This window comes from Macaca fascicularis, chromosome 7, assembly GCF_037993035.2.
Source record: "Macaca fascicularis isolate 582-1 chromosome 7, T2T-MFA8v1.1".
Lineage (NCBI taxonomy): Eukaryota > Metazoa > Chordata > Mammalia > Primates > Cercopithecidae > Macaca > Macaca fascicularis.
The window spans coordinates 38390734-38413802 of record NC_088381.1 but is presented as its reverse complement, the minus strand read 5'-3'; the positions used below and the strand labels follow the sequence as shown (position 1 = coordinate 38413802).

General features: G+C 34.5%; 1 protein-coding gene across 8 annotated transcripts in view; it reads left to right on the top strand.

The window, feature by feature from the left end:
* Window positions 1-21532, top strand: part of VPS13C (vacuolar protein sorting 13 homolog C) — a 189598-nt gene extending 168066 nt beyond the window's left edge. For 6 of the 8 annotated variants that reach the window (XM_005559702.4, XM_015452896.4, XM_005559700.4 and 3 more), the window contains 8 exons: window positions 279-442; window positions 1657-1702; window positions 4019-4142; window positions 4857-4971; window positions 10131-10219; window positions 17467-17590; window positions 19002-19085; window positions 19406-21532. In XM_005559702.4, coding sequence (XP_005559759.3) covers window positions 279-442; window positions 1657-1702; window positions 4019-4142; window positions 4857-4971; window positions 10131-10219; window positions 17467-17590; window positions 19002-19085; window positions 19406-19507 — 848 coding nt within the window. In that variant the 3' untranslated portion in view covers window positions 19508-21532. Of the gene's footprint in view, window positions 1-278; window positions 443-1656; window positions 1703-4018; window positions 4143-4856; window positions 4972-5688; window positions 9434-10130; window positions 10220-17466; window positions 17591-19001; window positions 19086-19405 lie in introns of those variants that run through there. The other 2 variants (XM_045395562.3, XM_045395561.3) reach the window with 1 other exon arrangement.
* The last annotated feature ends 1537 nt before the right edge of the window (window positions 21533-23069 follow it).

The window sequence follows — 23069 nt, the reverse complement described above, 5'->3', positions numbered from 1 at the left end:
TCTTTGACAGCGTTTGAGATTTTTTTTTTTTTTTTTGTCTTTTTTCTAATAACCATTCTAACTGGGGTGAGATAATATCTTACTGTGGTTTTGATTTGCACTTTCCCGATGATTTTTGATCTTGAACATTTTTTCATATACTTGTTGGCCATTTGTATGTCTCCTTTTGAGAAATATTTATTCAGATTGTTTGCCTATTTTAAAATAAGATTATTTGTTTTCTTGCTGTTGTTTGAGTTCCTTGTATATTCTAGATATTAATCCCTTGTCTTTGATAGGTGGTGCAGCAGGAGTTGTATCTCGAATCACTGGTTCTGTTGGGAAAGGTTTGGCAGCAATTACAATGGACAAGGAATATCAGCAAAAAAGAAGAGAAGAGTTGAGTCGACAGCCCAAAGATTTTGGAGATAGCCTGGCCAGAGGAGGAAAGGGCTTTCTGCGAGTAAGTTCTCTGCTGAATCTAAGAAATCTGCAACTAAAAAAAAAAAATTTTTTTCTAGCTGGTTGTGTGAAACTTAGAATGCTACTTACGAGTTTAGGCCTGTCAGAATAGAAATAATGATAAATTATGGACTTTCCAGTTTCCTTTTTGCTCCCCTTCCCCATTGTCACCACCAGATCTATCCCCTGAATTGCCAGATTTCGTAAAACTGTAATGATGATAAGTTAGCACTGGTGTAGAAGGTGAGGAAGTGAGAAGCAGAGATACATGGTACCGATGGAAACTAGAGAGAGAAGGAGCTCTTCAGGTCATCAGCGATTGACTGTTTCTGTGGAAGGGATGTGTGAAAGTTAATTGTTGATAAACCAGGAACTGCCTTTCATTACTTTTTAATACGTTTAAAATTGTACTGCTTAATTATATAGGTGATGTATGAATATTCTTGTAAATAATTATAAGAACTTAAAAGTTATTCTGTTGATAAGTAAATAAAACATTATGAGTAAGGCTAGAATACTCTTTAATCACCTCTCATCTGTTTCCAATTTAAGTGTGTATCCATCAGTTCCCTTTCTGTGTGTTTATAGAATATACAGGTAGTTTTACTACCATTACTTCACAATGATTAAGAATGTATTAGAATATTCATGTTTTAATTTTGGAAATGATTTCAGGAAACTGCTGTGTTTTTTGATAGTAATTTGTAATGTTGGGTGTTATAGTCACTAAGGCACTTTGTTTGCCAAGTTATTAGCTATCCTTGGGAGGGCCCTTTATTTTCAGTTTTCTACACTTCCACTGAGTTACAATGTAATCTCCTTAAAATTTATAATTAGATCATAAATATTATTTGGCTCCGCTCACTCATTTTGCTGATGTGGAAACTGAGACTTAAAGAGATTTCATCAACTGCCTGTGGTTACATAGCTGATTGGGATCATAGCCAGATTCAAAATCCTTTTATCTGCTTTACTCATATTTCTTTTATAAAATTTTATTCCTGCTAGGAATAAATCATTTAAGATTTGCTGTGATATATTATTTGAAAAATCATAGTGCTAACTTACATGTGTATGTTGTTTACATTATCAAGTTAAGTCTTCAATTTTTTTTGTTGTTGTTATTTCCAGTATGTCTGTAGAGACCTCTAGTGGTTGGTTTAAAATTAAACACCTTCCATTCAGTCTAGACTATATGATTGATTTCTCTTTCAGGGAGTTGTTGGTGGAGTGACTGGAATAATAACAAAACCTGTGGAAGGTACGTTGAAAGTATTTCCTTCCTTTACAAAGTCTGAAGACTTGATAACTTAGTAAACATAATAGATGTTATTGCTGCTGATACTTGATTGAGAAAATTACTGACTGAATTTTATATTCGTAGCCTTAAGTTGCTCAATGAACGTATTTTCCTCAGAAAGTAGAGAGGTTAAGTAGTGGATCATGCTTTAGACTTTGAATGATATTTTTAGCAGGGCCAGAGATAAACTAGATTTGTTTGGGCCCTCAATAGCAATTTACTCATTTTTGCTATTGCTGTTTTTATCCCATTTAAAAAGCACATTGCTTATTCAGTGCAATCCCTATCAAAATCCCAGTTTGTTTCTTTGCAGAAATTGACAAGCCAAGTCCAAAATTTATATGACAATTCCGAGGATCCAAAATAGCCAAAAAAGTCTTGAAAAAGAACAAGGTTGGAGAACTTCTACTTCCCAAATTCAAAACTTACTGTAAAGCTACAGTAACTGAGACAGTGTAGTACTAACATAAGGATAGACATATAGAACAGTGGGATACAATCGAAGATCCAGAAATAGACTCTTACTTATGGTTAACTGATCTTCGACAAGGAAGTCAAGATAATTCAATAGGAAAGAACCGTCTTCAACAGATTTGCTGGGACAACTTCATATCTATGAGCAAAAGAACAAAATTGGACCCCTACCTGTACCATATATAAAAAATGAGTTCACAATGGATTAAATACCTAAATGTAAGAGTAAAACTGTTAAACTCAGAGGAAAATATAGGAGTAAATCTTCATGACTTTGGATTAGGCCAAACTTTGCTAGAAAAGATGCGTAAATTGGACTTCATCAAATACATAAATTGAACTTCATCCACATTTAAAATTTTTGTGCTTCAAAGGACAACCATGAAGAAAGGGAAAAGACAGCCCACGGAATGGAAGAAAATTTTTGCAAGTCATATACGTGATAAAAGACATATCTAGAACATATAGAGAACTATTAAAAATCAATAATAAAAAGACAACACAATTTTAAATGAGCAAAAGATATGAATAGACATTTCTCCAGAGAAGATATACAGATGGCCAATAAACACATAAAAGGACGTTAAACATCGTTAGTCAATAGGGAAATGCGAGTCAAAACTATAATGAGATACCATTTCACACCTACTGAAATGGCTAGAATCAAGTGTTAAGAGGATGCGGAGAAATTGGAACCCTCATACACTACCAGTGGGACTGTAAAATAATGCAGTCATTTTGGAGGAAAATAGTCTGTCAGTGCTTCAAAAAGTTAAACACAGAGTCACCATGTGTCCCAGCAATTCTACTCCTAGGTTTACACCCAGAAGAATTGAAAACAGGTGTTCAAACTGCACAAATGTTCATAGCACCATTATTCAGAATAACCAAAAGATGGAAACAACCCAAATGTCCATCACCTGATGCATGAATAAACAAAAGGTGATATTTCCATACATTAGAATAGTAGTCATAAAAAGGAATCATGTACTGGTACTTGTTACAAAATGGATGAACCTTGAAACAAAAGTCACAATACACCACATATTATATAATTCCATTTGTCTGAAATGTCCAGAATAGGTAAATCCATAGGGATTGAAAGAATCTCTAGGTGGTTACCTAGTCTGGAGGTGGGGAGGGGCAGGGAGGAATGGAGGTACACTGGGTAGGATTTGGTGGGGAGAGGTTGGGGGAAATAGGGAATGATTGCTAATGGAAAGGGGGTTTCTTTTTAAAATGATAAACATTTTAAAAAATGGATTGTGGTGATTGTTGTGCAAGTCTGAACATACTAAAAGCTAATTTATCCTAAAATTTAATTTGTACATTTTAAGTGGTAAATTTTATGGTATATGAACTGTGTTTCAATAAAGTTGTTATATATATTTTTAAAAGCACACTCCTTGAAAAATCTGATGGTCAGCATTAAAAAAGAGAATGTTTTCTGATTCCTTCTTACACCTGCAAGTTACAGGTACTGATGAGACTCCTAGATCAGTAGTTCTCAAACTTGAGCATGTGTCAGGATCACCTGGAGTGCTTATTAAAACATAAATGCTGGCCCCGCCCCCAGAGTTTCTGATTCACTAGGTCTGGGGTGGGGCCCAAGAATGTGCATTTCTAACACACTTTGAGAACCACTATTTTATCACATTAGGATTACATTTAACTTCTTTAGAAAGCCACATTTTTGTAACTTCCTGAGTAAAACAGTTCAGTATCTGACCCAGGTTTTGGTTGAGTTCAAACTTGCTCATTTAAAAATACCTTTATCCATTCATTGTCATTGGTTTTCTGAAGGTGCCAAAAAGGAAGGAGCTGCTGGATTCTTTAAAGGAATTGGAAAAGGGCTTGTGGGTGCCGTGGCTCGTCCAACTGGTGGAATCATAGATATGGCCAGTAGTACTTTCCAAGGCATTCAGAGGTAATTGAGTACATACTGTGTTCAAGGTATGTGTCTGTGTGCTAATTATTACAAGGAATACATAAATAGATTAGATTATTTGAGTGCTTCTAAGGATCTTAAAGTCTCATTGAAAGCTGTGGTAGCTTTAAACATAGACTGCCACCAGAAAGGAATATGAAAAGACATTTTTTGTGAACATGGTGAAACCCCGTCTCTACTGAAAATACAAAAATTAGCTGGGCGTGGTGGTGGGCGCCTGTAATCCTAGCTACTCGGGAGGCTGAGGCATGAGAATCGCTTGAACCCAGGAGGCAGAGGTTGCAGTGAGCTGAGCTGAGATCGTGCCACTGCACTCCAGCCTGGGCGACAGGGTGAGACTTTGTCTCAAAAAAAAAAAGAAAAGACAAGACATATTTTGTGGCTGAATTTCCCCTTTATTCAACAAATGTTTATTACCTACCATGTGCCAAGCACTGTGCTAGACACCAAGGATACAAAGAGTCGATGAGCTAGGCCCTGCTTTCATTATTTTGATATTTCTTTTTATTTTAGAAAAGGTTGGGGGACTTGGAGTCAGACAGCCTTGGTTTTGATACTTTTGCGTTATTTGGGGAAAGTTATTTAAAATTACTGATTGTTTTTTTGTGAAATATTTATATATTTAATCAACACACACATTATTTTGAAAGACTCTCACATAATTTCTTACACTTACTCGGATGCCTTATTCAGGGCAGCAGAATCAACTGAGGAGGTATCTAGTCTCCGTCCCCCTCGCCTGATCCACGAAGATGGCATCATTCGTCCATATGATAGACAGGAATCTGAGGGCTCGGACTTACTTGAGGTAAATTCTGTTCTTCATGGTCACGAGTGAAATGGAATTTTAATGATTTCTAGGCCCAGGATTTCATGGGTGGTTCTTAAAGTTCCTGATTCACGAACTTCTTTAAGTGTTATACATAGTTTGTAGAGTAGAATTTGATTATTTGTTTTTCATTTTAGCATGTGTTAAATGGAAAATACAGGTGTTTTTTTTTTTTTCTACATAGGAGCAAAGCTTTTGTCGTGCACAGAAAAGATAATGTTAACTCATAGGTTATGTCACTATTTCTGCGATAGCTCATTTAGTTAATACTGTTAATTTTGGTTTCCTGCTTTGTAGCTAATTATTGGAACTTCATTGCTTCATTTCTCCAAACCAAATTAATTTATTTGCACTGCTTTGTAAATCTAGATTTATTTCAGTAAATAGAACTAGATGAGAGAATAAAAGATTATATATAATTATGATCTTGTTAAACCTTGAAGAAAATTTAAGAGCTTTTTGACTTTTATTTTAGTTTTAACTTGATTATATTTCGATAATATATACATATATAAATTGCTATTCTCCCATGACAGGCTTTCCCCCAAAAGAAATTTATTAATATTTTTCTGCCTTGACTTTAAAATAAAATGCCTCTTAATTGTTCTTCCTTTGGTTTTTATTGTATATGATTACATTTTATCTATCTTTCTGCATGCTTCTAACTTTATTTTCTTTGTTTTTCTGCCTGCACAGCAAGAACTGGAAATACAGGAATAAATGTTTCCTAAACTACTACTTGATTTCATCCTTAAAAATCAAAACAAACTGTGGTATTAATTGACTGTGTCTGAATTCCATTGTCAATTTTAATGAAATTTTCTTTAAAACTCTCACCTCCATCTGAACTTTTCATAGTAGTGGCTTGACTACAAATAAAAACTTGTGGTATCCCTGGTAATACTGTACTGAAATAAGAGATTAGTATAAAATATTAAAGGATGCAGAGAATCAACTCTCTTCTCCATTTAATAGATGAAAGACTATATTGAGCTCAGAAACAGATATTGTTATTATCATTTCAAAAAGTTTATCTTATGGTGTTCATGTGCATTCAGGTAAAATTGAAAAACAGGACCATTATTATGTCCAATTTAGTGAATATGTTCATGTTTGTGAGTCGTGATGATGGAATTACGTAGCTTTCTGTTTCACAAATGACTCTAAATTTACTTAAGTTACAGGGCTATTAACTGGAGCATCTGCTTTAATAATTGAATTGTCAGTTGCTCTGAGCCTGCCCTTAGACCTCAAATAATAGTTGGCACATGAATTTTGAGGATGTTTCCTCATCCCTCTTTTTCCTGTTTAACCCCTTGTTACTGTTGCTAAATAAATGATAGTCATTTTCTAATTATGTTATATACATTTTCAGCCTTTAGCATTTCTGCTTTTCAAATATTGAATCTCCTTGTTGGTTATACTTATTTCATAATTATTAGTTTTAATTAATGTAAATAGAAGTTGAATATGTAATTATGCAGATTGCTGTGTGGCACTTGAATACATAGATTTCTTTATTTTCAAAAACCAACCTTTTGCTTTTAAATCCTTAGAGAGGTTTTATTGTCTTAATGAGAGAAAAAATAATTATAAATCATTATTTTTGAAATTAGTACCCTGTTAGTTCTCAACATAAGTTATGTTTCAATTTCTTTCTTTGTAATAGATGATGGAAATGTTTAATTTAACAGTGTCTTATCTAGCAACTTTCATGTTTCACCTCAGAAACGAAGCCAAAGTATAAACAGATTTAGTGTGTTGTGTATGTGAAGAGAATGAAACTATTAACATATAATTGTTCAGTTGGATTATGTATTTTAAGGATTGCAGTTATCAAAATAATAAATTGAATGTTTTATGTTTAAAATAAGCACTTTAAAGAAGAAAGACTGACATCCAAAAACCAGCCTGTGCTAGAAATACAAAGGAAATTACTTCTGTCCTTAAGGGACCAAGTATAACAAAACATGTAAATGTTAAAAGTAGCTGACAAACCTTTCTTTTGCCTAATTTAGCGATGGCAAAAATGTCACCACATGCAATTTTCTGGGAGAGTCAAGCACAAATAACTAATTCAAGATGCTGACTTAAATCATCTCCAATAGTTACCCTTCCTGAGATTCTAAAAGTAACAATTTTTAATTTTACTGGTTGTATTGCTGTTTTAATGAGACTTACTTTTGAGAACTCCTGTAACTTAAGATTTTTTCTTGTTTTGTTTAGCTCTTTATTAATTTTTTCCTTGTGATATCTTTTTATAATTCTGTCAAAAAGCACAAAACTTTAAGAAACTTTTAATTATTTTTCTAAATGTATAATCTTGTCTGATTTCTTAGTTTTAATTAAGATATCAGACAACTTTTAAAACTTTAATGCATTATTATAATTACTGGAAGAAATAGAATGATTATACACTAATGAGAGGACTTGGTAGTTTTTGCCGTGGATGTCAAGTGTGGGCATGGATAATTGAGATATTTAGGCTATTTCATTCTTTGCCCATCTTGCTGTGATCAGTCAGTTGGGTAAAAATATTTGTTGATTATTTAGTCTGTACTGGATACAAAAGAAGCCTTCTGTCCTTAAGGGACCAAGTATAACAAAACATGGAAATATTAAAGAACATTAGAGTATAAAATTATATCCTTTTAGCCCTTCGTAATATGGCCAAATTCTAAATAATTTATTTGGAGATCTTTTGATCCTCGTTTTCCTTTTTCTCCTAAGTAGTACTCTGTATTCTTCAATACGTAGCTTTGAGAGTTACTAAATCATATGTTTTCATGAGATGTACTATTCTACTTATCCTCTAATCTTCATATATATTTATACACACACACACATATATACACACATACATATATACACACACACACATATACACACACACACATATATATACACATACACACATATATACACACACACATATACGTATATACACACATATACACACATATACACATGCATGTACACATATACACACATGTATACATACATACACATATATACACATATACATACATATATACACATATATACACACCATACATATATACACATATACACACATATATACACACATACATATATATACACACACCATATATATATACACATATATAGAGATACATTATATGTATGTATGTATAGTCATTTAATACTCATTTTGGTTCACATACTTATGATCATACAACATTTAAAACCACATTTCTTGCTTTTTAGTTTTAGTTGTATTTTTCCATGTTCTTAGAAATGCGTCATTAACATTTTTAATTCTTGTATTACCATCTATTGAGGTAACATTACATTGTGTTTTTAACTCCTCTTAATACATGACATTAAATTTGTTTATTATTTTACTAACAGTAATAGTGCTGTAATAAACATCATTATACATTTTGGTTTTTTATATCTTGTTTGCTTTTTCATATTTCTGTAGAATTTACTTGAAAAAATTGAATTACTGGGTAAAGGGCTTTTGCAAAGTATTGTTAAATTCCTCAAGTTGCATTTTTGGGAAGGGGACGTGAATATTTTATCAACTAATTTGGTCTCCTGCTGCCATTAGTAACTGAATGTCTTAATCTGAATCTCAGAGTGCAGTGGGTTTTTAGTAGTGCTGAGAACAAGTTTTCTAAAGTGTATTGTGGTGATAAATTATATTTTAAAAGCTCTCAATGGCTTGAAGCACAATAGCCTAATAAGTAACGAAAATGCATACAAGATAGAAAGTGGGTAGTATTTCTTGTACTTGCATTTCACATCTAAATATTTTAACATATTTAAATTTCAAGCTGATGATAAATGCATTACATTATTAAATTCATTTCCCATTTTCTCTTTGAAAAAATTAAGGCATAAATGTTAAAAGATTTTAGCTAATTCGCACAAGTGAATTGTGAAACAAGTAAGTATTGCTGTGAAATCTGCAGTCCTCTCTGAGACTCATTCTGAAGATGAGATCCCAGTTCTTTGTGGATTCCTCTTCCTTATTCATGGCTTTTTGCAATTGTCAAGGAATGACTAGGTACCAAGCAACTTTAAAAAATGTATATTTAAGCATTGAAATAATACCAAGTGTGATTTCTCTGTGGTTATATTGATTATATTATCCTTTTAATAATATTGGCATTATATTCTTGGTCATAAAATGTTAAGGTCTTATTTATTCAGTATATTTATGTTCTGTATTTTCATATATATTACCTATTTTCAACCATGCATTATATATAATGTCAGTAATAGTATTTCATTAGCATTCATTATTAAAAAAATTTTGTTTTTAATATTTGACTAATTCAAGTCACAATACTGTTGAGATAGCTGAAAAGGAAAATAAATGTGTTTTAATGTACTACTACTTATACTTGTATTACTTTATGCTGATACTTGTTTTTAGAAATAAATTGTGCCAGCTATTTTGAAATCTTAGAAATTGTTCATATTAATATTGTCATATTTTCTTTTCTATAAGAAATATAATTTGATATATAAATATACTTCTCCATGCATGTTTAACCTATGAGATCAAATGTTCGAAGCATTAAACATTAATTATCTTGGAATTTTATTATGTGTATAATATCTATTAATAACTGTATGTAAACCAGTGGTTCTTAATCTTTGAAGAGATCACAGACCCACCCCCATGATTAAAAAAAAAAAAAAGAACTGACAAAAAATATGAACTGTGTTCTGAAAAAAGTTTTAGAACCACATTTTCAAAATTTTCTATTTTATGTTAGGTAGTTCAGAGACCCACCCCCTATTTCAAAGCCCCTGTAATGTTAATGTAGTTATTTTATATTAGCATATGTTTCTTAATTAAAATGTGTGATAATTCCTGGTAGATATTTTAATATTTCTAAGTTACTACAGAACAAAATATATTTTGCCAGAAGACCACTTGGTAAGCATTTAATACATGGTTTTCTTTTAAGGCTGCAGTGGAAGTTAACTTACAAACGTGCTGTGAATATTTTTCTAGCTTCATGTACCAGTATGTAGAATTGTGCTTTTATTTTTAATAAATGTTTTCCTAACACTATTATTATAATTAGATAATATACAGTATTGTAAATACTACTGAAATGCATATACTTCCCAAATCTAGAGCCTGGTTTCCTTTTCAGAATCATATCAAAAAGTTGGAAGGAGAGACTTACCGATACCACTGTGCTATTCCTGGAAGCAAGAAGACAATCCTTATGGTTACAAATAGGTACTGACTTAAAGTGACATTTTTCCAAATACTACTTAGCTGCATAGGTCACAAGAATGTTGAAGGCTAAAATGGTAGAAGATTTGGAGAATTGTACTTGAAATTCTCCAAAGTGAATGGCAAAATGTTCATTTTCATAGAATCTCAGCAATACAGATCTAAATACGTCCTTTGAGATTTTCTGTTCCAACCTCCTCATCTTAAAGATGCTGAAACTGAGACTCAGTGTGGCTTAGGGACTTACCCAAGTTACACAACTACTGAGAGAATCTAGAACAGACTTTATACCTGTAATAGTGATACCCTTATTCTTGAATTACAAGTCCAGTTATGGAGGATTAATTCATGAATCACTTTTCTTACTAAGTTTTATTTTGAGTGATTAGCATACCACTTTTAAAGGATGGCATTACTTCTATATGTTTATCTCAGCTTTTCCTAAGCATTTGGTTGTGGTAGATAATTTTTCTAATTACAAGAACTTAGACTAAACTACGAAGCTTATTTTCCTGGGATTTATCCTAGATAGTAAACTTATCCCAAAATGACAATTATAGATTAATAATTTTCAGAACTTTGTTAGGGATGAGCTTTATAAGAGTAAGGCAAAGTTCTTACAGTAGGCAAAATGTGCATTAGATTCCTCATGACTGCATTTAAATTTATTTGAATGGGAAGAAAGGAAAGCTGAATGACAGGATAAGAGGTTAACCAGTCATGTAAGAATCCTCATGTAAGAGAGGATTCTCCAGTCATGCGATTTGCTCATTAGTTAAGAGGTAAAAATATTCACAAAACAATCTAAAAAGCAGATTTTATGACTTTGACAAGTAATCACTTATTTTTTATGTCCATAATTTTGTTGTCTTCAGTAGATTAAGCCAAAACAATGTTTATTTGTTCTTAGATATTGTATTTAGCTGTTGCAATGTGTTAATTCATTTTAAAATTATATTGCTTTTATATAATTCAGTACTAGGCAATGAGAATCAATTTGGGGTTTTTTTGGTAATATGTATTACTTTAGTACTTATTTGATTTAAGCCATTCTATGGGAGTATTACTGTATACATTATATATTTGATTTTTCTTCAAGTACATTGAAAAATAATCATCATTTAAAATCTAGTTACTGATGGAGTTGTTTAGGAGGTAATTAGTAAAATATACCTGACCAGTAAATACTATGAGTTGGTTTCCTTGCTAACCTTACTTAGTACTCTTTTCTTTTCTCTTTTCTCTTCTCTTGTTTTCTTTCTTCTCCTCTCCTCTCCTTGTCTTTTCTTTTTCCTTTTCTTTCTCCCCCCCCCCTTTTTTTTTTTTTTTTGAGACAGGGTTTCACTCTGTCACCCAGGCTGGAGTCCAGTGGTGCGATCTCAGCTCACTGCAACCTCCACCTCCTGGGTTCAAATGATTCTTGTGCCTCAGCCTCCCCAGTAGCTGGGATTACAGGCATGCACCACTATGCCCGGCTAATTTTTGTATTTTTATTAGAGACAGGGTTTTGTTATGTTGGCCAGGCTAGTCTTGAACTCCTGGCCTCAAGTGATCCGCCCACCTTGGCCTCCCAAAGTGCCAGGATTACAGGCATGAGCAACAGCACCTGGCCTTAGTAGACTCTTTCTAACAAGAATTTATTTGATTGAGGTAGTTATTATGGTAATCAGTTAGACCTTTAATGATTACATTAAAACACTAGCATTTCTTCCAAATTTAGTATTCTTAAAAATAACATTTTCTTTTTTAAAGATATGGCCAGGCTAGACTCAAACTCCTGGACTCAGGTGATCCTCCAGCCTCAGCCTGCTGAGTAGCCTGGACTATAGACATGCATGCACCGCCACATCCAAAATAATTTTTATTGCTAAAGTTATGGCTATTCATTGTAGATAACATAGATCAGGAGTCAATAAACTTTCTTTAAAGGGACAGATAGTAAAATTTAGGGTTTAAGGGCCATACTGTGTTTCTCAACCTTTTATTTTTGCCCTTATAGTAAGAAAACAGCTATGAACAATATGTACAAGAATGACATAGCTGTGTTCCAGTAAAATTTTATATATTAAAACAGGTCTTGGGCTAGATTTGACTTGAAGAGCACAGTTTGGTCACCCCAGTATTGACAATAAGGAGATGAAAATAGGCTGGGTGTGGTGGCTCAAGCCTGTAATCCCAGTACTTTGAGAGGCTGAGGCAGGCAGATCACTTGAGGTCGGGAGTTCAAGACCAGCCTGGTCAACCTGGTGAAACCTCATCTGTACTAAAATGCAAAAAATTAGCTGGACTTGGTGGCGCATGCCTGTAATCCCAGCTATCTGGGAGGCTGACGCAGGAGAATCACTTAAACCTGGGAGGCGAACGTTGTAGTGAACCAAGGTTGCACCACTGCACTCCAGCCTGGGCACCAGAGCAAGACTCTGTCTCAAAAAAAAAAAAAGAAAGAAAATGAAAATAACTAACCATACATACATTCTGGTTTGCCTAGGACACAGTAGGTTTGCTTGCACGTTTTGTCCCTATGAAATTATCAATAGCTATTCCTTTCATTCTTAAAAACATCCTGGTTTGAATAACAGATTATATGATAACCCCTAAAAATATCCTTTACAAGCAATCTCAGCACCCAGAGATAACCACATTAGCTGGCACATTTTATGAAAACTATGTACAAAAAAATGCATTATTACATTTTAGTCTTGTCAGTTTTTCATTTTCAATATAATGTGATCATCTTTCCAAAGCATTAAATATTCTTTGACAATGTGATTTTTAATGACTGCATAATTTTGTATTTGTGGATATACTATAATTTATTCAAATACTCTCTTGTTATTGGACATTTTTCCCTAATATCTTATTGTTATATATTTGTAACTAAATATTTTTTCTATTATTTTATTAGAATAAAATTTTAAAAGTGGGATTGCTAATTTAAAAGTTGTGAAGATTTTTGAGTTCCTTTCTGTATATCGCCAAGTCATTTTTCAGAAAGGTTGTATCCGTTTTTTACATACCACCCAACAATATATGAAAGTGTTCTTTCTCCTGTGTTTTGCTGAGACTAGGTTTTATCATTTAAACTTATTTTTTGCTAGCTTGATGGGTAGAAAATAATTTTTTTTAATTAGCATTTCTTTGATTACTGTTGAGCATGAACCTTTTAATATATCATCATCTGTTTATATTTGCTAATTTGTGAATTACTTGTTCATATTCTTTGCTCATTTTTCATTGGTATGTTAGTCTTTTTCTTACTGAATTTAAAGAACATTTTGCAAATTAATGATATTAGCCCTTTTTGTCAAATGTATTATTGAGATGTTAATGATTACTAATTGAGTTTCTCAGTATATAGCTTTTTTTAATTTTGAAATTCACCCAAAACTTAGTCCCTTAATGTTTTTTTTCTAATGAGTTTTTAAAAACAAAACACAAGTTCTCATGACCTAAATTTCTTAGACTATAGCTTTGCTAGTTGGTCCTAACTCTGCTGTAGTTTATTTTAGTAATCTTTATTGAGAAATTGATTATTGAGCAGATTAAAAAAAAATCAACATATGACAAATACAGGGACACAGAGATAAAGTTACATCTCTGTCCCTTCCCTATTTTAATGGGTGGGGGACTACAAATTATCAGTGACATCACAGTATGATAGGTGCTAAGAAAAACGATGGACAGTCTCTGAGGACATATGGAAAACGGTTGGTACAGTAAGATGGGGACCACAGTATCATGGGAAAAGTGTCAGGGAGGCTTTTATAGATGAGGGAATGCTTGAGCTGAGTCTTGAGTATGTAGCTCTTGCATAGGTAAACTAGAGGCAAGCGGAGGCATACAACACTATGGTACTTTGACCAGTAAGATCAGTGTGGAATGGCTGGATGTAGGGTGTTAGTGTTGGGAGATGAGTCATAGGTAGCAGCTCATAAGATTTTAAGGGTTTAGGTTGTATCATGAATGTGATGGAGAATCACTGGTTTTTGCTTAAGGTCTAGTCTGCTATTTTATTTTTTTGAAACAAGTTCTCATTTTCATTGCCCAGTCTGGAGTGCAGTGGCTCGATCGTGGTTCACTGCATTCTTGACTTCTCTGGGCTCAGGTGATTCTCCCACCTCAGCCTCTCACATACTTGGTACCACAGGCATGCACCAGCTAATTCTTTTGTATTTTTGGTAGAGATGGAGTCTCACTATGTTGCCCAGGCTGGTCTTGAACTCTAGGCTCAAGCAGTCCTCCTGCCTTGGTCTCCCAAAGTGCTGGGATTACAGGCATGAGCCATCACACCTGGCTGTCCGTTGTTTTTTTGTTTGATATCACTTGTAGCTTCTCACACAGAATAGTACACACGTGAGTAATCTCTCTTTTTTTCTATCCCACAGAAGGTTTGTAAACAAGTAATATGATGAGGCTTGTAGTTTTAAAAGATCCTTGGCGGTTTGGATGTTATACTGGAAGAGAATCAGTCCGGAGGCAAGGAGACCAGTTAGAGACTGTATAAGTTTTCTGTTGCTGCACAACAAATTACCACAGAATCCACTTCAAAGCTCATTTGCTATTGTTGGCAGAATTCTAAGATCCCTGTTTCTTTGACCTCTGTCAGCCAGCAGGCTGCTCTTAGCTCCTAGAAACTACCCTTATTCCGACCCAGCAAGGATGCTTTGAATCTCTGACTTCTTGGTGTCTTACCCAGGTTTAGAGTCCATGAACTTAGGTCAGGCCCACCTACATAAACAATTTTGGCTTAAAGTCACCTGTGCCTTATAACAAAACCTAATCTTGGAAGTGAAATCCATTATATTCAAAATCCAGGGGACTGTACAGAGATATATACCAGGGTTGGGGAATCTTGGGGACTGTCTTAGAATTCTGTCCACCATAAAGACCGTGGCAGCTATCATAGTAGGAAGTGGGGAGGACCTAAAGAATGAGGATTTGACTTACGAGACAAGTCTTGGTGACTGAGTGGATGTAGAGGAGAAGGGAATACATGATAGGGAGGGAGGGAGGAGGGAGGGAGGATAGATAGATAGGTAGATAGATAGATAGATAGATAGATGGAGTCTGGATAAAAATCTGGAGTTGAGATCTTTCTGAGAGACCATTCTGAGAGAGTGTGTGAGTGGAAGACCAAGATTTGAACCCAGGCAAACATGGTGCAAGAGGAAGAAAATGAAGGAGACATTCTAGGTGGTAGGAAAACAGTGGTATTATTGGGATGGTAAAGAGAAGAGTATTTGGAATAGTGAATTGTGTTTGGCACGAGGATTTGTAACAGCCATCCTTAGCTCTATCAGCAGATTATCAACTGGGGCCAGGAGTGTGGGCGGTGGAGACTGTTTGGAAACATATGGTGGTGTTGGAGATTGCCACAGTGATTGCAGGACGCTACTGCCACTTACTAGGCTGGAGCTAGGGATGTTCAACTTTGTCCAGTGCACAAGAGTATGCCATACAAGTCCACAATTTAATAGCACCTCTGCTGAGAAATATAATGCCAGGGATCTATTTCAGTTCTCCACCCTCCATTGGTCACCATGTTCATTCATGTTTACCTTCTAAACATCTCATATCTAGCCCTTTCTTCTCCCTTTTCAGAGCCACTGCCATACTTAAGGCTTTCATTGTCTCCTGATTGAACTATTGCCGTAACTTCTTACCTTGATTGTCTATTGCCACTCTGTTTGCCACCTCCCTTCTGTTTACCACCAGAACCATGAATCTAAAATAATAAATATTATCATGTTGTTTCCTCTTCATTAAAAATGAAACACCATTATCATGTCATTTCCTGTTTCATTAAAAGTGAAAAATGTTTTAAAAGGAAAAAAAGTAGCCCTTCAAGGTCTGGTGCTAAGCTCATTTTCGCACCACTTCACCATGGTATCTGTCTGGTATTCCAGCTGCAGACCCCCACATTCCTCACCATGGTATCTGTCTGGTATTCCAGCTGCAGACCCCCACATTCCTCACCATGGTATCTGTCTGGTATTCCAGCTGCAGACCCCCACATTCCTCACCATGGTATCTGTCTGGTATTCCAGCTGCAGACCCCCACATTCCTCACCATGGTGTCTATCTGGTATTCCAGCTGCAGACCCCCACATTCCTCACCATGGTATCTGTCTGGTATTCCAGCTGCAGACCCCCACATTCCTCACCATGGTGTCTATCTGGTATTCCAGCTGCAGACCCCCACATTCCTCAAACAAGTCTTTCGTTTTTTGTACTCCTTTGGATGTCAGTGTGTTTCCTCCTTTTGTCTGGACTGTCATTTCCCTTACCCACATAGAGAACTCCTTCCTTTCAAGAATCAACTCCTATGTCACCTACTTTACCAATACGATCTGTTCCTCTCTCTCTCTTGCTCCAAAAGACTAATCTGCACACTCTGTTACAGCCCTTGTCTAATTGTGCTGTGGCATTTATTTACATGTCTGTTTCTCCTCTAGCCAGTGAGCACCTCTCAAGCAGAATTATCTTCCTTGTTTCTCTGGCACCCTAAATATTTGTTGAATTAATAGTCCTTCTCTTCTTTTGTAATTTTGCTTTCTGTAATAGAAGCTTAATTTTAAGTATAGTTGTATCAGTAATCAAAATGAATCACACACTGAGAAATCAATGTGGATGCCCTTTAAGGGTTCTGTAATTTTTTTTATTGCCATTGAATAAAATAAGATACTCTGTGATAAAGTATATTAGCATTAAAGTGTTCAAATCTGATCTTTATTAGTAGGCCTCAAGTGAATCTTTGCTGACATTTAAGGTTTATGACATTTCCTTCACGTTCATTCTTGACTGGAAGGCATAAATGGCTGACAGTAAAGAGCAATTAATAATTTTCCAAGTAAAACATTTTCAGGGGCTTCTGCCTTTATTGCTCCCCAGATGAGAATACAGCCTGTTTCTTATGTGTTCCAAAGATGATTTCCCTATCAGCTTTTTTGGTCAGTTAACCAAAAAAAAAAAAAAAGAAAGAAAAAGAAAAAAAAAGTTACACTTTTCTGAATTCTGCAAGATTGACAGAAGGGGAATATTTGAAAGTCTACTTTGTTACTTGGTAGGTGTCGTATTTGCTCTTTATTTGACAGTTACCTAGACTTTAAAAAAAAAATGAAGCAGGTTTTTTTTTTTTAAATGCCAGTTTGTATTATTTTCTAGGCAAGTGCTACCTCTGCCATCCAGCAGGGTGAAATATTGGCGAGAATAAACTGTCTTCATCATTATTGTTTTCTTTTGCAAAATAGGCGAGTGTTGTGTATAAAAGAAGTTGAAATCCTGGGCCTTATGTGTGTAGACTGGCAATGTCCATTTGAAGATTTTGTATTTCCTCCTAGTGTCAGTGAAAATGTGCTAAAAATTTCAGTTAAGGTAAGAAAACATGTCATACCTTTAGAGCTAAGAATTCATTGCTTTCAGACTGTTTTGCAGTTAACTGCACAAAATGTTTGAAGGATTAGTGTTGTTATTACTACTATATGCTGAGACATAAAGAAAGATGTAATCAATTTATTTGTATAACTGTACTTTATTTTCTGGCAGTCTTGATTGCATAGAGTGAAATATCAGTCTGCCCACCGAAATAATTAAGATTCTGATATGCTGATATTTCCTTTTTCATAGAATTAAGCATTAGTAAATAGGAGAGTTTTTTTTTTAACTTCATATGGACACCCATGTTGCTATAATCTTAGATATTTCTGGAAAGATTCTCTCTTTTTAGGTTTTTAGAAGATTATTAAGTGATTTGATAAAAATAAATGTATCCAAAATTCCCATGTTTGTAATATTTGGCATTTATGGAATGCTAATATAATTTAAGTGTGTAATAATACTTTTATGTCTTTTCTCCCATCATTTTGTAAGGAAGAACTTTTATTTTAATTACATAGTAATTTGTAAAAGTGATACTCCATCTTTTGCGTAGTTCTTAGACTCAAGTACTTAACTTTCTTTGAAATATGTTTGTTACATTATATATATTATAAATTTGTTTTCATGCCTTTAAAAAAACTATTGTTATTCTAAATATGGTAATTTCTTTAGTGTATTTGTTTTCCCTAAACAATAATGTTATTTCTATTAGTGAAACTGTCTACAAAACGTTTACTGTGAAATTTAGTAGCCAGAAGAACATTTACTGTGAAATTTAATAGCTATAGATGTGAGTACTGGTACCTTTTAATTTATGTTTACTTATCTTTTCATGGAAATTTACAAATAAAAGGAAATACCATGTTACCCTGCCATTTTGTATTTCAGCATTACTGCATTGTAGAGTGCCAAAATTTAACGAATGTCTTGGTGTATGAAATACAGTTTTCAAACTAGGAAAGACTATGTCACTGTGCATATATTTTACAGTTTCCTCAGTTATCACTTTTTCTTTCACATCAATGGTGAGAATTGACTCAATGTATTTTACATTATACAGAAATTTTATGTATCAGCCAAAAAAATGAGGGAAGTGTTTTTTTGATTTGTCAGATGTGATGAGTTACCAAGTGGTGTTTCTGTAGGCTATTTATCATAGCCTGCAGAAAGCCATTATTTTATACAGATAGATGTATGTTCATCCAATTTTATAAATTCTAACAACTCATATATGGAAATACTGTCCTTGTTCTAAGATGATTTATTTCATGTCTTACTTGAATATGTGTATTTGGTTAGTCTACTTGTTTTCAAATAGAGTTGACGTTTAAGTATACAATTAAAAGTTAGGATTTTTTTTTTTTTCCTCAGAATAATTTCTTTTCTGTCATTGTTTCTTTTGAAACAGGAACAGGGTCTGTTCCACAAAAAAGACAGTGCCAGTCAAGGCTGTGTTCGAAAAGTTTACCTGAAGGACACCACCACAGCAGAGGTAAACAATTTAAAGAGCACACCTCCATTTTTTTTTTTTTTTTAGCTGAAATACCTTTTTAAAAGCCTCTTATAATGAATGCCATTATTTCTCCCAAAGCTCTCCCAATTATAACTATGGATGGATATATAAACTTAATATACTGTGGACTCAGTCGGGTGCAAGGGTCTTATTTTTATTTGACATATCTGGACTCTATCCTTGGTCCTTAGCTATTGGTCCTGTTTGGAGAGCTTCAGCCCTTGCTTTCATACCTTTCCCTTCAATTAAATGAGCCTATACTTGTCTTTACAAATCATAATAAGTATTTTACTTTACAGAGAGCACGCAATGCCATTGAGGATGCACAGTCAACGAGACAGCAGCAAAAATTGATGAAGCAGTCATCAGTGAGACTTCTCAGACCCCAAATGCCATCCTAATCACAGATCCCAGGCGCTACAACAGGGGAAAAAAACAATCACTGGTCTTGTCTATAAATCACTCTGCTTTATCTTGCTAAAGACAATTTTTCAAGCAATCCTTTAGTTTTATTTTTCTAGAATAACTAGTGTTGGGTTTTCTAGTTTTTTCACCTTTTGGTTTTTACTCTAATTTTGTAACCATGTATATGTTAGCAGGTCCAATTCTATGCCACCACCCAAATGGGTCAGACCCTTGAAGAAACATCACTTCAAACTCAGAATGAAATTTTCATTAATACTAACATTGTGAAGCAAAGGTCAGTAGGCTTATATTTAATTAAAGCCTTACTGAAGAATAAGAAAGGAGCTTAGGATGACTAGTGTTCTTTGAAAGGTTTTTTTATTTTTGTTTTTTTTTTGAGACCGAGTCTTGCTCTGTCACCCAGGCTGGAGTGGTGCGATCTTGGCTCACTGCAGTCTCTGCCTCCTATGTTCAAGCAGTTCTCCTGCCTCAGCCTCCTGAGTAGCTAGGATTACAGGTGCATGCTACCACGCCCGGGTAATTTTTTTTGTATTTTTAGCAGAGATGGGTTTCACCATGTTGGTCAGTCTGGTGTCGAACTCCTGACCTTGTGATCCGCCTGCCTCGGCCTCCCAAAGTGCTGGAATTACAGGCATGAGCCACCACAGCTGGCTAAAAGGCTTTAGGCCATGGACAAATGTTGGACCCTGACATTTCGTGTAAGAGTGATTTGTTCAATAATTGAACTGAGTTAACAGTTTTTTGTAAGCCAGGTAATTGAATGAAGAAAAGCCACTAAAGGGAGAAATGACATGTTTCCTATTTTCTTTTCATGCAAACACTGTTTTTCCCCCGAGTAAAGCGTATTTTACTTTGGTGCTTACTTTTCCTCCTTGCACTCTAATAAAAAATGTGGACAATCAAACCTCAAAATATCTACACTCTGCCCTCTGTAATGTAGCGTTTATAAAAATTTGGAAGCTATTTACATGCTCTTTCAAGATGAGCTTATATGACACAATTATTTGCTGATACATGAAAATATTGCACCCTAAGTTTCTCAAGACTCTGAAATATGTAAAATTCAGTATTTTTATATTCCCAGAAATTGTTTCTTACAGGTTGAAAGACTTAAGGGCATCACAAATTAACATTTACTCCTAATGCACACCTAGAATGTACTTTAAATACTTATTAAGAAGAATGAAAATTCTTTGGTTGTTTTATATATAAATAAGGCCTATATAATGACACTGTGTTCCTTGAGGGAGCAGGCCCTGTGAGAATCAATTCAGTACAGTATTTTTTTTGTCCTTTCTCCATCCTTGATCAGAGATAAACTATTAAAACTTTAAAAAACACTCAAAAATATTTAAGGTTTTTGGTTGAACCTTTAGATTTGCTCATAATGTTTAACATAACAACATTTATTTCAAATTACTGAATTCATGAAGATGTGGACGCACTTGGTTTGCTCTATTTTTGTTTATGTATGGTAGTGGTTCTGTCATCATCATTCATGTTTTTTAAGGCCTGGTCATAAAACTTTAAATTTTACTGGTGTTACTTGATGTATATTCTAAAAAGAGAATGCAGTAACTAATGCCCTAAATGTTTGATCTCTGTTTGTCATTACTTTTTCAAAATTATTTTTTTTCTGTAAAGTATAATATATAAAACTTTTTGCTTAAATTGAATTTCTATATTAGTGGTTAATTGCAGTTTGTTAAAGGGATCATTATCAGCAATTTCATAGCAAGTGTTCTAGTATTTTGTGTTTTTAAAACAGAATTAGGAATTTGAGATATCTGATTATATTTTTCATATGAATCACAGCTGTTGACAATGTCCTATATATTTAAGAAATTATATCATACTGATACTATTTGTAACATTTTTATTTGATTTAATCTCCAGGGACAGAAATAATTCATTGGTAAAGTGTAATAATGTGTTTTTCTAAAATGCTTTGAGAGTCAATTACTTGCATATGAGAGAAATAAAACATTTGGCACATTGTTTACAGGTGTGAAAACTTTGTGGTTTTTGTGTTATTCAAGTAACATTTGCTTTATTTTTTTGTCTTTCCCTTTTCCTTTTCCAATCCAATAATAGTGAGAAGTTATATTAATAGTTATGGAGGACTTTACCAGATACTAGTCAGATAAGCTTTTTCTCAGGGGTACTGAGCCCCTTTATCACACTGGAGATCTGTGGCACAGACCTCCAATACTGGGGGATTACAGAGAATGCGGTTGACCTAGGGGCCCAGCTGCACTTTGGAATCCATTGTGGTATTTGCATTGAGTCCATGCCTTCCGTAGTTTCTCTCAGCAACTGGCTGAGTATGGCAATTATATTAAGACACACTTAGTCTAGAAATTCTAGGAGACACAGAACTCCTCTGACAGCTGACTCTGGCTTGAAGACTCCAGTGGCCTTGCAGAGCCTTTCTGAGACTGCATAGCAGTCTGGGATGGTCTACCATACTGCTCTCTTTCTCTTCTCCTCCCTCTTGCACATGGGGCTCAGACTACAAGTTTGGAAGGCTCACCCAGTGCTGGATTATCCAGTAGGAAGAATAAGTTTATGCTGAGGGCTGTAGCAAAGCAGGGGCATTAAAAAAAAGAGAAAAAACAAAAGCAAACAAAAAAATGTACCCAAGCTTTGTAAGAAAAATTCCATACAGGGTGGACTTCCTTCTATGTGTTTTCTGATTTAGTATTGTTTTTGTTTTGAATTATGCAGGAAGGAGGACACTACCATCTTTTTGGTGCTTTGGGTTTCTAAGTATGTTGATCTGGTGCTGCCTGGATATCTATTTTTAACAAAGTTCCTTGTGTGTTTCTAATGTATAGCCAGGACTAAAAATTAATGCTCTGGACTTAAAATGATCAAATTCTTAAAGGGCTCTACAGATCTCAATGCCAGTTAATATTAAGTTGCAATTATTGCCAGAGCTAGAAGAATCATCTTTTCATTGGGGAGAAAAACCAAAAATTCTTAGAGGATAGAAGATTGCTCATAATGGGGTCATTTGTCTTCTGGGGACAAGCCCTTGTGGTTGAGAATCACTGCCAGAATGACCATGAGTACTGACGAAAGTGGGTTCTGTGCCATGTGTGTCGGCTCTAAGAAGAAGCCTAATGTAAATGACGAGTTAATGGGTGCAGCACACCAACATGGCACATGTATACATATGTAACAAACCTGCGCGTTATGCACATGTACCCTAGAACTTGAAGTATAATAATCATAATAATAATAATAAAAAGAAGACAGGATATGGAGATGTAATCTCTCAGGAGGTTTTTTTTTTTTTTTTTAATCAGACTCACTGGAGGAGAGGGAGCATGTTTCTCTTGGTAATTGTGCCACTAGTGGGAAAATTGAGGCTTACTCTTGAAGTCATGCTTGAAAGTATCTTCAGTTATAAGTACGTATCATTCAAACAGTCAACTGTGGTTCTCTTTGAGGTGAAAAAGTCTTCAGAAAGACTTCTGTTTTGTTTTTACAAACCACAGGCCCATAGTTCCTTATTCAAAATTCAAAAATTCA